This window comes from Bidens hawaiensis, unplaced genomic scaffold, assembly GCF_021521415.1.
Source record: "Bidens hawaiensis isolate Kalapana, Puna unplaced genomic scaffold, B.hawaiensis_p1.1 tig00011607_1, whole genome shotgun sequence".
Taxonomy (NCBI): domain Eukaryota; kingdom Viridiplantae; phylum Streptophyta; class Magnoliopsida; order Asterales; family Asteraceae; genus Bidens; species Bidens hawaiensis.
The window spans coordinates 651,240-665,873 of record NW_027491905.1 but is presented as its reverse complement, the minus strand read 5'-3'; the positions used below and the strand labels follow the sequence as shown (position 1 = coordinate 665,873).

Sequence of the window (14,634 nt, the reverse complement as noted above, 5' to 3'; positions counted from 1 at the left end):
ATCGGGATGGTAGATAGGTTCGGTTGTGGATTATTCGGGCCGGGATTGTTTGCGTTTTCTTGTCGGGCATATTGACCGAAACCGAGAACATTTTGGTTGTTAAACGGTAATATTTTGGTAGTAGTAGAATTGTGTAAAAAAATATCTGATAGAGAAGTAGTAGAATTGTGTAAAAAAATTGAGGTTTGGGTTTGTTTTTATAGTATACTAGGTTAAAAACCCGTGTGTTACACGGGCTGAAAAATTAAAATGCTAAAATTCATATCTCAAATACAAAAATATCACTTTTTTTTACTTCTTAACCCCTTGTTCCAATTGTTCCTCTTCTAATTGTCCAGTTCTCCTTTTTATTTTCTTCAAAATAATCTCCTATACATAATAGACTCTAGTTTTTCATCAACTATGGTTGATAATACTAATAAAAACATGAAATATATTTAAGAAAATTATGTATGTATGTTCCTACTCAAATATAAAATAACAACATAAGTTAAAAAAGAGTTATATTTATACTTTGAGTGGCATTTCATTTGTTTAAATAAATCTAGTGACAATTTACAAATTTACTATACGACCTCAGATAGATTCTACTTTTTAGCACAATTCACATGTATAATAAATCAATTATCTTTATAAATACATTAGTTGTTCAATCAAACATACTCAACTTATCGACCCATGAACTATGAAACAGATGATGTGAAAAAAAAAGTATCAAGATGGTTAGAGATGGTCAACTTAGCTGTATAAGCCATAGTTGAATTAATCCAAGGCAATACCGAAATGAGTCAATGCTTTAATACAACAGAGACAGTATAATTCAACTTTTCTCTGCAAATATACATCAAACAAATAATAACAAATTACTAATTATGTCTTGACATATACATAAGTAAAATATTATGCGTGGAAAATAAAATTACTCATTTACCACTCAGAAAGAAAGTACGATGTTTTGAAAAACTGACTTGAAAGCCCAACCAATAATCGCGCTTTTGCAAAAATAACTCCATATAAATAAAAACTTGGTTCACACTGCAACAAATAACTTATTAGTTTGATTCATTAACATCAAATTTCAACATACTTTTCTAAATCGTGTACTTTACAAATATAATCATAACTTGGTAATTCAAGAAAAGAAAACATAGGCATACCCCGCTGCTATAGTTGATTATATGAACATGAGTAACTCAATAGAAATCAAAAACCTTCTTTTTGTCAAGAACTTTATTGGTAAAAAAAAGTTAGATTCAATGGAGCCATGAACTTTTTTCTCTCAAATTTTCCCAGGCTTCACAATTGAAAAACTTCTATCAACATACTCTACTCAAAGTACATATTAATTGGAAGTTGTTAATTGATAAATTAACAAATAAAACAACAATTATTTTGAAAAATTATTATATTGGTTAGATAATTGTATATATCTAGCCCATAACACCAAAATTAAATATAAATAAGTATAATTAATTTAAGTCTTTCATTCATATTAAGAATTGTCTAAAATAAAAAGGGCTTGTTAAGGAAAGTTTTAATTAAAAAAAATTATGGAGTAAATGTTTCAAGGGTGTCACTTGGCACAAAAATAAGCCAATTAGGTGCCATGTGGCACAAACATCATTTTTGTTTATTATATTTGTAGATTTGTGTTAATATTTAAAAAAGTTTTTTTTTAATTCCATCAGATATGTCCCAACGGATATATTTTTTGGAACATGTGCCATTACCCGCGTTATGTGTGAAACGCTGGAAAAAAAATTCACCCAAAACGCCGAGGGGGCGGTGTGCCCTCGGCGTTATACACCAAAACGCCTCCATAACGTATGGAGTACCCATGGTCTGAGATGAGAAACAAACATTGCAATTACTTCAAAAGCATATTGTTCTCAGTGATTTCCGCCAAACAAAAGTAATATTTTCCCGATATTAATCGAGTGATATCCGTTTTTAATAATACGCAGTTTACTGAAAGCTTTTATTTTCTTTCTAACAACTTTTAATGACTCCAATGAAAACAACGCATCTTTTGTATCCTTCATTAACCAAAACCAGAATAGTTAGTTAGCCAAAGTTTTGTATTGTGTTTTTCTACTACTTAAGGTGAACAATATGAAGTGACCGTCCTTGTTTACCTAAAAAAAACATGGTAGGAACTATATGTTTTAAAAGTGGTTCATCTTTGGTTCCTGAAATATTTCACCATCTGTTGAAAAGCAAAGATTGTGTCTCCTAGTTAATTCTCCTTTCTAACCTGATTTAGCAAAACATACACAAATGGTTTGGAAATAGTGATTAATAGATGAAAACTACACATCATTGAGTAAATTTATATAACTTTGTATTGCAAAAAGCAAATAAACATGCAGAAGTAAAACTATACAACGCTGAATCGAATAACTCCTTCACTTCTTCAGTTATGCCTGTCAAAAGAAAGCCAACATCATAAACTAAACAAACCAATTCTTAACTCTAGCTATAATCAAAGAAATAAAATCAGATTCTACCTCAAGAGAAGTGGAGGGTTTAGGTTTTGGCAAGAAGAAGACGGAAGATAATGGCGCATTCAATCACACCGTAGAAAAACTGTAGGAAGATTAGTAACCTAGGTTATTAGATGAAGGTCGGAGGAAGATCAATCACCACAGATGCAGTTTTAAACTCACAATTTTCAAATCATTCTTAAACTTAATATGAAGACATTATATTATACCTGACATCTCTAAAATAGCTCTTGATTCCAACAGCCAAAGCAAATTGAACTTGTGTGTAGAGCTAACACAGGGAAACAACTGGTATCAACAAAACTAATCAAAAACAACAATTATCTTAATAATTACTCAAATTGACTATTAATTCCATATTCAGTATAAAAATTATCCAAACAAATAGGATTCAAAAAAATTAACCAGACACAACAACACAACCAACAAAATTGCCCAAACTGACTATTGTTTAATTCCAGAGTCACAATAACACAATCATTAAAAGAATAAACATATACCTAATAAAAATTTTCGGCTGTGTCTGCCAAGAATTGAAGAGAACCCAAATATGCCGTATTCATCACATACCTGGGAAAAATGAAGAAAATTGAAAAGAATGAAATAGTCTAAAATAACTCAAATAAAACGTATTCAAAATTATACCTAGGAAATTGAATAAATTGAGGAGAATTGAAAGGAGAACAGGGTATTATAATGAACCTAGAAAATGAAAGAAAAACCGAATGATCAATGAAGCAAATGTCAATCCTTTAATTAGGTTTCAATTGATTAGAATGGAATTGCCGTGTTAGAGGAATTTACCAAAATGGTTCAAACAATAAATTTCATTCCACTACACTGTTTTGCTTTTTTTACAAAAACAAAAAGAAAAAACTTTTTAGTAGTAAATGCAGGTAAATGTTTTGTGTAGATGCAGAGAATTAAAGAGATGGTGAAGATCTTCGACAGCATCAACTACGGTTTCCTTGGTGTCTTTTGTAACACCTACACTTGAAGGTGATTGGTTTTCAAATGGAGTAAGTTTGTTGTAAACAAATTAATGAAAAAATTTAATTCTTATTGTAATCAATATACTTTTTATGATCATATTTAAGGTGTTTATTCTTTCTTAAAAAGAAGTTAAAATAGTTGGACAAAAATACAGTTTTACACAAATGGAAATCCTTATGGATAGCAGAGGGTATAGTTTACAGCGTGCCTTATATCTGAATCTCTGATCCAAGGTAAGTTACATATCACACTTTTTTCACTTTTCAGTTTCCACTCTTCGTCAAATTTGTACTTAGTGGGGACATGATTACAAGCTTGTCAAAGACGTCATATTTGATAACTACTTTCTTAAAAGGTACTCAATATTTGTACTTTTAAAATATTAATATTATATTCTACAAAGTCAGCTGCTATTTTCGGTTCCATTATTATTTTTCAATTTGACAACGAGCCATTTGCCTAGAAGAAATATGTAGCACATCTAACTGGAGAGGTGAGCACCAGTAATGTGTTAAATTCCAAATGTAGAATGAACTAGGTATATAAAGTTAATTGATTAAAACTTTGTCTGGACTACATGCCCAATACTGAGATTTTCAGGAAATAGAACTTGCATATCATGTTCTTGTTATAGTTGGCAATAATGTGCATGCATATTCTCTTTTATGGGTCGTATGTTTAACATGTGCGGTTTGACAATTAAAAGTCAATTAATACAAAATTTAGTTTTATGTTTTATGCAATCTGCATGATAATTTTTCATTTTAAGTTATCAATATCTAATAACAAGTATCACTTTGTAGTTAACTCTCATTGAAAGTTGTGAATTGATACATTACTTTATTAGTAATAGTAATTAGTAAATTACTTTAATACCAAATACGCGTTTTGAATCTGTACCCAGCTTGAGACAATTTTTTGTGTATCCAAAGAATCCATATAGCTATAAATAATGGTAGATACATTGTAGCTGCACAAACTATTTTATACCCATATGCATAAATTTGTCACAGAAGACCATGGAAAAACAATCATGGCAATCATGAACTAAACAGTTACCAACAGAATTCTCGTTGTGTCCTCGTCGCAACGCGCGGGCTCTCCTACTTGTGTAATATAGATATAAATACCTTTAAAAGGCAAATTTGCTAACAAATATATGCATGTATGAATGCAAAATAAGTACAGGTCATTTTATAGTAGTTTATAACGATAATATGCGAGAACAGTAAATCTGCACAAAATAAAGATTTCGGCAAAAATCAAAATGGGTAGCTGAGCAACTGGTCAAAGTGTTTAGTGGTATGCAAACGAGTTTTGTATCGATAATCAAACTAAATCTAAAAATGAGTTTTTTTACATGCAAAACAAGAATTTTACATGTAACTACGATTTTGATTCACTATACAACTTCAATCTACCTATCATAATCGAAACATTAAACGGGTTTCATAAAGAAAAAAAGTTACTGACCTAAACAAGCATTCAACGAAAAATACCTTTGTTCCATAACCCTAGTTACCCGTCGCCAGAAATGGTGAAGGTTAATCGGCTTGCGAGGTGGTAGAAGGTTGCGGAGGACGGAGTGGGGAACGAGGAGGGTTTTAGGAAAGGAGTGGTAGATGAGAAACGTAATAAGGTTTCTTAAACATAAATTACACATTGGACAAAAATACCCATAGTTCTCTGGTTCCTCACTTTTTTATGGTCACCCATATATATATATATATATATATATATATATATATATAAAAGTTTTTAGTAGTATTTCTTTGGCCTTTAATTTTTCATTGTGCCTTTCCAAATCACTAATATAGTACTTATATGTCAAATGGTTTGAAACTAAACTCTAAAAAATCATGAAAAGTATATATTAGAGCATTCACATTCAATTCATAAAAACATGTGAGTGAAGATTTTTATAACATAAGGAGTGGTTTAGGGTGTTTGGAGTGAATGAGAGATAAATGAAGTGATTTTTTTGTATATTTGAAAAACTATTATTTATATCCTATAAATTTTTAATATATTTTGAAGGTAGTTGTGATTGAATAAAAGAGAAATGATAATGATAAAGGTAAAAAAAGTATTATATAGAAAGGGAGAGAGAAAATATAGTGATTTATAATGTAATTTTGAATTTAAAGATAGAGGATTGAATGAGAATACTCTAGACTTGTTGACTTTATTCTTTTATTGATCAGCCAATAATACAATCAATCAAAATTCAACTTACTTATGGTTAATTAATAACTGTTATTACAAGTTGTTTCTATTTTCATAAGCTTCATTTTATATCAGTCTCATGTTTTGATTGCATCATGTTATATCAGTTTTGATTTTCGTTCATTTTTAAATTAACTATTTTCTTTCTTGGGTTTTATTATATGGTCAAATTTATTAAGTTGAAAGATTTAACTAGGATAGAAATGGGTCAAATGATTCTGATGTCGTCTCAACTGTGTAACAAAATTCATGAATGTTTCTTTTCTTTTTGTAGCTACCTGGAGTTGAAAACTACGCATGAAGCTTCACAAATCACAATGTAAGTGTTGCAAAGATGATTTTATTTTCTCATATTTATAAAGAATTAAATATAATTATTACAATTTCATTAATGGATTGACTCTTATCATTTATTCTAACCAATTAACTAACTGATCGTTTTCAGTTTTAAATCAAATCATTTTTCGGATTTAACAACCCGAAATTTTATACTATTAAAAATTTAAAATCTATAAAAGATAATTAAAGTTTTCATAATTTAGTAACTTTGGCTAATGATTTTTATAATTTAAAAAGATTTGTAAACTAACCAAACCAAAATTCACTCTTATATCCAAATCCATTTTAAATTTAAAACCCATTATTTTAGCAATACATAATCTCTAAACCTAGTGATAATTTGAATATGTCATTTTTTTTAATATGATATTCATTTAAATATTATTGTAATTGTAACAATAATATACAAGTAACAAATTATTAGAATTAAAAATAATGTTGATAGGTATATGTATTTTTGAGTATCTACCAATTCATAAAATGACAAGAATAAAAAATGAACAAAGTGAATGTATGCAAAGCGTTTGAAAAATATTATCACCCTATATTATATGTGAACACAAAAGTCAGTCTTTAGGTGCAAAATTACAATGTTTTTTTTTATTATGACTTTCTTATGTGTTTGTCATCACACTATTTAAATTTAGGGAGCCCAGTTATCTTGTTATCCCACCGCCTATAATAATATTATTATGGTCAAACTAGATACAAATGTCCATTTTTAATTCAAATGAGAAGTTAATTATCCTCTATATATTATACTTTGTATTCATTATGTATTTAACTCTTATTTTTCCTTTTGTTTTATTTAAATCGTATGAGCAGTTATAGCGTATAATACATGTTCAAATACTATTAAACCTGTTTAACACTTTGTACATTAAATTTATACGCAAGCATAAAGATTATTCACATATTTGTTTTATTTTATTCTTTGACCAACTCGTGTATCATACGGGGTTCTAACATAGTAAATAATATAATGGAGAAGATAGTTGACGCCAACTATTCGGATACATTCACGCATGCACAGGTAGAGATCGGGTTACAGAGCGGGTCCCAACTGATATCACTTAAGTATGAAGAAGTATCTATAAAAAGTTTTTATTAATTGACGCAAATCATTAAATATTTAACTAATTAGTATGACCTATTTATCATTTTATTTGAGTAATGGATTAGAATGAATGAGATAATAATTTAGGATTTTAATAGGGAAAAACGTTTTAAGAAATAATATGGACTTAACACATTAATACTATTATTTTCTTTTATTTGTAAAGTAGGATATTGATTAAAATCAGTTACTTAATTAGGTGACAATTGAATAAATGGTAATTGTATTAGTTAGCAGCCTATGAGAATGGTCTAATTGAATGACATGTGGACAAATGGTCTTCTTTTAATAGTATACTATTCTATCTATACTACATTTACAAAGATGTTTTGACTTTACAATTTATAAATTTTAAAAAAAATCTCTTCGTATACAACATTTGAAGTTTTATCGAAAGTTTTCTCATCTTTATCTAATAATATCAATTTTAAGCCGCATTTGTTTGTTACTCAATATAATGCAACATACAGTGAAAAAACTGGACATCAAAGGACCAAGCCAACCATAGAAAGAGATTGTCACTTCCTCATATTCATCGTCATTGCAAAGCATACGACAATTGAAAATTTTATCATTTGAAATTTGAGAGGAATTTTTTATCAGAAAGACTCAAAGTAACTATATGTATCAGAAAGAGTCAACCCGTTTGATTTGGAATTTGAAAGTATTTTTTTATCGGGAAAAGTCAAAGTAACTATATGTATAAGAATAACTGTCTCATTTCGAATATAACTTTTTAATTTAATGATGTATGTTAAATACAAGTATCTACTTTACCTAAAATAAAGGAAATGGAATCAAGACATAAAGTCTTAACTTACAAAATAAACCACTATTGTTATCCAACGATATTTCCCCTAAGTAAAGTATAGGATATATATAAACGAAACCTTCCTACATTCTGTCAAACTATCAGATTATTTTATTTGTAAATGAAGGTTTCTTATGCATTTGACCCGAATTCACGGGTATGGGCCTCACCAAACCCAGATTATTATTTTCAAGTAAAAATGTATTCAGACATCCTTTCACGAGAATGACAAATTTTAGTAGATTTTATATTATAATTAATGCTAAATAATTTGTATAAAAAATTACAAAATACAAGGAGAATACTTTGTTTGAAAAAAGTTCTTTCAGGTAAACATATTAATAGATACATGTGTAAATGAAAACTATATAAATTGTAAAGTTTGATGGAAAAAGTTCTCTAATGTAAACATATTAATAGATACATGTGTTAATGAAAACTATATAAATTATAAAGTTTGTAAGAATTTTCCCACCATAGGTAAAAATACCCCATTGTTCAACCCGAAAACCTTTTTTTTGTCTTATGTCAAACTTGAATCCAAGAGCTTGTATTTGTAAATGAAATCTTTGACATGTCAATATTTTGATTTGATATGAAGAAAAGTATATATTTTAACATGATTTTTGTTGATCAAAATCTTTACTAAAAATAACTCAATATAAAATATAAAAAATACCAAAACAATCTCCAAAAGTTACACACGTAATTTTTACTAATAAATTTTTTGGGTTATAAAAACAGTTCAGATTATCAAATGCGTATTAATATATATTAATTTTATGTTTGGTCAAATCTTAATTCTAATGAATGTAAATTAAAAAAAAAACAAACAAACAGAGCACATAGCACATGTATATTAATTAAACAAATGTTTAAGATGTTTGATCAAAACACATCTTATATTTACTAATAAAAGTCTATGGCATGTAAATATAGTTATTGTGTATTAACATACACATATATACGTAATAATCATCATCAGCAACATCATCGGTGTCGACACTTTTAAAATTTAAATTTTAGTTATTATCCAGAAAATCTATTTAAAATGAAATATTTTTTCTCGGAAGGAAAGTAAATCAGTTTATATTATAGATATAGAAAGGCTGACCACATAACATGCACATAATTATACTCCGTATTAGTTTTCAATAGTAAAAGGCAATTATATAATGTGACTTGATAACACATATAACAAATTGTTTTAACCCATGAGTATATCTATAATCAAGGAGATTAATGACTAAGAATTTCGGAGGGAAAACATGATCAAGAATTAATATGGGACTGACATGTGTCACTGAGATTTTCTTTTATTAGTAATGTAAGATGTAGATAGGGTAACTTATGAAAATGTCAACAATTAAATATAATTTTGGCTTATAGTTGAAGAATAAACATATTTATATATGTTATGTAAGAAAATCTAACACAATATCACTTAAGTAGAGTTGGAAAGAATCATGGGTTCGAGACTTTATCACACAATAATTTATTTTTTAAAATTTTATAAAGTTTTACTGTCATGGAAAACTGGTCTTGGGTTATAACAATAAAACGGGTAATGGGTCATGATATTGTAGGAAGTAGCTGACATGACATCTACTTGACATCATATGTAGAGGGCTTAGTTGAAAGTTATGTAAACAATAGGTATTGATTTAATAATATCGTTAGATTTCATTAATATATGTAAAGTATATATGTAAAGTATACAACCGATTTTCTAACAAGTAAATCGCTAGGATTATTATAAAGGATAAGGTTAAAATATAAATTGCTACAAAAATGAGAAGTGTGAGAAACAATTTAGTCCATTTATCTTATATTTGAATGGCTGCGATTAATTTAAAAGGAAAAAATTGAAGAAAATGGCGTAACTAGAATAACCAACATTTGTTGACTTTCTCTCTCCACATGTCAATTCCCTCATCATTTTAAAATGTCCATAACTTTTTCATGTGACATTTTTTAATAACCATACAAGCGTTTTTTTATCTTTAATATGAGTATTATATTGTTATATAGAAAAATGTTAGTTGTTTTTACATTGTGTTATTGTTTGGTCATTGTGTTTTTCAATTAGGTTTTGCTATGCATTGTGTCACAACGTATGGTCATTGTGTTTTCAACAAATATTCATATTAAAGATAAAAGTTAAAATAAAACGTACATCATTGTGTATTTTTGTTCGTCATTATACCACTGCTCTCATCATTTTTTGTTCATCATTATGTCTTTCTACTCATCACTGTGCTATGGTCATTGTGCATTACGTTCATTATCTTTTGTTTGTGATTGACATGTGGCATTCACTTAATTTGAGATAAAAAGTTTCACGTTCAGCTTATTGTGTAATATGTATTTTTCATTGTGTTTTATGTTTCAGGTCATTGTGTGACGTGTATTCATCATTTTGTTTTACGTTTCAGTTTATTATCTAATATGTATTCATTATTGTGTTTTATGTATTAGATAATTTGTTGTTATGTTATTATTATATTTACATATTAGGGTTACACAACGGTGTTATTAGTATTAAAAACAAAAAAGAAGCCAATAATGAGTAGAAATACAAAATGACGAAAAAAAGACATAATGGTAAGAAGAAAGAAACAATACTGTAATTTTTGTGTTAATATTTATATAACAAAGTCATATACTCATATAAAAAGTAAAAAAAAAAAACCCATCTTATTATGGTGATTCTTTTAATAAAAATATCATATGAAAAAGTTATAGACATTTTAAAATAAATGATGAGGAATTGACATGGGTTGCAGGTGGAGAGAGAACATATATGATATTATTATTTTTATGTTTTTCCCCTATTTGGTCCCACTTGACAAATGTCAATTAATTATGTTTTCTCACGTATCTAATTTTTATAAGCATTCTTAGAAAAACTCAACCTATATTATAAATACTAATTCACCAATATAAATTACCAAGTTTTTAACTTAATTTAGTTTGAGGTATTAATAAAAAAAGCCGTTGGTTAAAGATAAATTTAAATGAAAAGAGAATTCAAATTTATCTACTTTCCAAAACTGGATTACTTCATCTTGTGACGTGCACGGTTTAACGTAGGTATGCCTTTTAGAGAACACGAACATCTGATCATCTGCAAGAATATGCAGAGAAACTACATGTTGGGAACATCAAGAAAAAGATCATTGTTAAGATGAAAAGGAAGGTTGCATACAATTACAAGGTTGTACTAGGAAGACCCAGTTTGTCTTGGTCAACTATATTGCATTTTTGAAGAATTTTAAGCATTTTATGGTGAAATAATCACACCTCATTTCTTAAATTCTCCTACGAAGATGCCACGAAGCTCTCCTGGCAACTTTATGCCATTTAGAAAATTGTGAAAAGGGACAAAAAGGTCAATTTCCATCAATTTCTTGCAATATTTTCAAAATCATGTGTGGTGGAATGTAATTTCTTGATGTGTATTCTTTAGACTAAATAATACAATTCCTCTAGCTACAAATAACATGAAAAAGAATTCGATCCAGCCAACATCCATAAAAACCAAGTCAAGTTATAACAAGTCATTTTGATACGATATCAATTTATGGAGCTAAGGCATTTTGCAATCTTATACCTCTTTATAGAATGGGTAATACTATTACAAGATAGTTATTACCTTTGGGCACGGCCCGTGTGGCGGTTTATCTTAGCTACACAATCCTCCACTAGTGCAACAGCACAAACCGTTGCTGCTCGACCCCACCATGCCACAAAGGTTTGCCGTGTCAAAAAGTTGCTTGGTGTAGATTTAAAGATGATTATGGATACATTAGGGATATGTTGGGACCGTGACGATAAGAGACAAGTTATTACCGACTTGGAGGAGATGTTAAGTTTGTTTCATGAGGATGAGCCAAGCTTGGATGAAGTGAAGGAAGCGTTTAGCGTGTTTGATAGAAACAATGATGGTTATATAGATCAGAAGGAGTTGCAAAACACGCTTTCTGAGATTGCATGTCGAAAAGTATCACATAGTGATTGTAGACGGATGATCAATCGATATGATGTTGATAAAGATAAAAAGATTAGTTTCAGAGAATTTTTGAAGCTGATGGAAGATTGTTTCTGATGATTTTCATCTTCTTGTAGACTGCTTTAGTATGTATCGCTTATTTGGTACAATAAGATATGTTTTCCTAGAGGTGTTCATATAAACGAATCCTTTCAATACTTGTAAAACATAACAATATCATTATCTGAACTTTTCTTATCGTGGTGCAATAAACAATCGGTATATATAATGATTTTAATTGTTTTATTATATAAGAACTTGGTTTTATTTCCGTTTTAACCCAACAAAACGAATAAGTTCCATCGGCGGACCAATTCATCGGTGAAGGCATGGACCCGGGGTCCCATACGTCACTACAAGAATTTTGCCCTATAGTGAGGACAAAAATTGCTATTAGTTAAACTTGTGGCGACGGCATGTCCTCACTATAGAGGTTTCGTGGCAGTTAGTTTGTTAAGATGTATAGTGAGGACCTGTTGTCGCTATAGGTAAATTAATTTGTATTTACATTTTCTTTAAAACAATGATTTTTAATAAGAAACTTATAAAAAGAATGTTCACTTATAGTGAGATTGTCACTTTAGGTAAATTATTTTTTATTTTAATTTTCATAAAAATAATGATATATAAATAAAAAACTTTAAAAGAACGATTCACGTGTAGTGAGGACACATTGTCACAAAATGTAAATTAATTTTAATTTTCATCACAATAGTGATTTATAAATTAAAAAAAATAAAAAGTGGATGATTAACGTATCATGAGAACACATTGTTGCCGTAGGTAAATTTACTTTTATTTTGATTTACACTGAAATATTGATTTATAAATTAAAATAAATTAAAAAGGACGATTCATTTAAACGTTGTCGCTATAGGTAAACTAACTTTTGTTTTAATTTACTTTAAAAAATTGATTTATAAAAAATATATATATTCACTTATAGTGAGGACATGTTGTCACTCTATAGTGTACTATTCTTTTATTGTATTATATGTCACACCCCAACCTACGGTTAAGCATGCCGGGGTGCGAAATAATTTGTATCATAGCTCAAAGACACTAAATGAATTGCACGTATCAATAACTGAGTTATTTATTTCAAAAATCGAAAAGTACACAAAAACATGACATTATTCTCAAAGGAAATAACATTACAAATGAATATTCAAAACACAAATAAATGACTTTAAAGTATATTTGTTCTTTATTCATTATGCAACCTAAAGTATAATTTGTTCTTTAAACTCTTGCTTCATCCCATAAAGCTACATGCGACATGCGTGAAAATATATAGGATTGTTAACATAAAGTTGAACAAGTAATCACGGTTTTAGTATATACTTCCTCCGTCCCATTATAAGTGTCATAGTTGATTTTTCAAGTCTTTCTTGTTTAACTTTGACCGACAATATTTTTGTTTGTGTTATATAATACTTGATGTAAAATATATGAATGGATTGAGTTTTAAATGTATTTTACATTGATATAATTTTCATCAAATATTATATGACACGAGCAAAAATATTTACGGTCAAGGTTGCAATAGAAAGACTTGAAAAGTCAAATTAGGACACTTATAATGAGACGGAGGGAGTAATAAATATTAAAAATGAGAATTATTTACGATAAACATGAATCACTACAACTAGCATAACATTGATAAATAAAAGGCCATTTCCCTCGTCCCAAACGGGTCGAGTGACTCCAGCGGCGTATATCAACGAATTGAGCAACTGCATATCTATGCAAATAGTGGTATTGTAATGAAAACCATAATCTATCTAACGTGTGAACGCAAAACACCTCCAAAAATGTAAAACGGTAAAAATGGGGGTTGTGATTACTCACATTACCGAGTGGATTAATGAGGATGGGACAAGATAAAGTTAGGGAAAAAAAGGTCAACCTCCTCGGGATAAGTCAACAAAAGCTCCTAAATGTTGACGATAATATTAATTAGTTACAAATACTGAAGGATTTGAGATTTGATATGGTTTAAGTAATATTATGAATATAATTATAAGTAGGAGAGCCCGCGCTTTGCGGTAGGAAGACGTAAGAATTTGGTTGGTAGTGTTTCGGTCGTTATGGTGACAACATTGTGATGTGTGGCTTTTTATTATCTTTGGTTTCAAAAGCAAAAAGTTATGAAATCCTTGGTTGCGAGTAAAATTATATAGGAAATATTGGCTTAAAGTGAGGTCCGTGGCGTTTTAAACTTAAACTTATGAAACTGGAAAAAACTTTTTTACCCAACTTATAACACATATTTACTTTAATTCTATACAATATAGAATATGTTATATATTTTTCTTGTCATATATTATATATTTTATGTATTAGTAGTACAAATTGTACTACATGCTATTATTATTAATTATATTATCGTGAACTTTGATCTTTTCTTATATTCCCGTAAAAATATGTTCTTAGAGCTGAGAGTGTCTCTGGAAACCACCTCTTTATCCCTTTGGATAGTGATACGGTGTGTCTACATCCCACCCTCTCCAGACCCTACTTATAGCTTTGCTATTAACGGGTTTCCACTGGATATGATTGATATATATATATATATATATATATATATATA

General features: G+C 28.9%; 1 protein-coding gene and 1 long non-coding RNA gene across 2 annotated transcripts; one reads left to right on the top strand and one right to left on the bottom strand.

The window, feature by feature from the left end:
• Nucleotides 1–2,511: 2,511 nt before the first annotated feature.
• LOC143538320 (uncharacterized) lies at nucleotides 2,512–3,094 on the bottom strand. Its single transcript, XR_013136232.1, has 3 exons — nucleotides 3,005–3,094; nucleotides 2,714–2,792; nucleotides 2,512–2,586 (listed from the first exon to the last, which is right to left on the bottom strand). It is a non-coding gene; the product is annotated as an uncharacterized LOC143538320 (long non-coding RNA).
• Nucleotides 3,095–11,573: 8,479 nt separating this feature from the next.
• On the top strand, nucleotides 11,574–12,098 carry LOC143538334 (putative calcium-binding protein CML46). Its single transcript, XM_077031914.1, has one exon. The coding sequence runs from the start codon at nucleotides 11,574–11,576 to the stop codon at nucleotides 12,096–12,098; it is 525 nt and encodes a 174-aa protein (XP_076888029.1).
• Nucleotides 12,099–14,634: the final 2,536 nt, after the last annotated feature.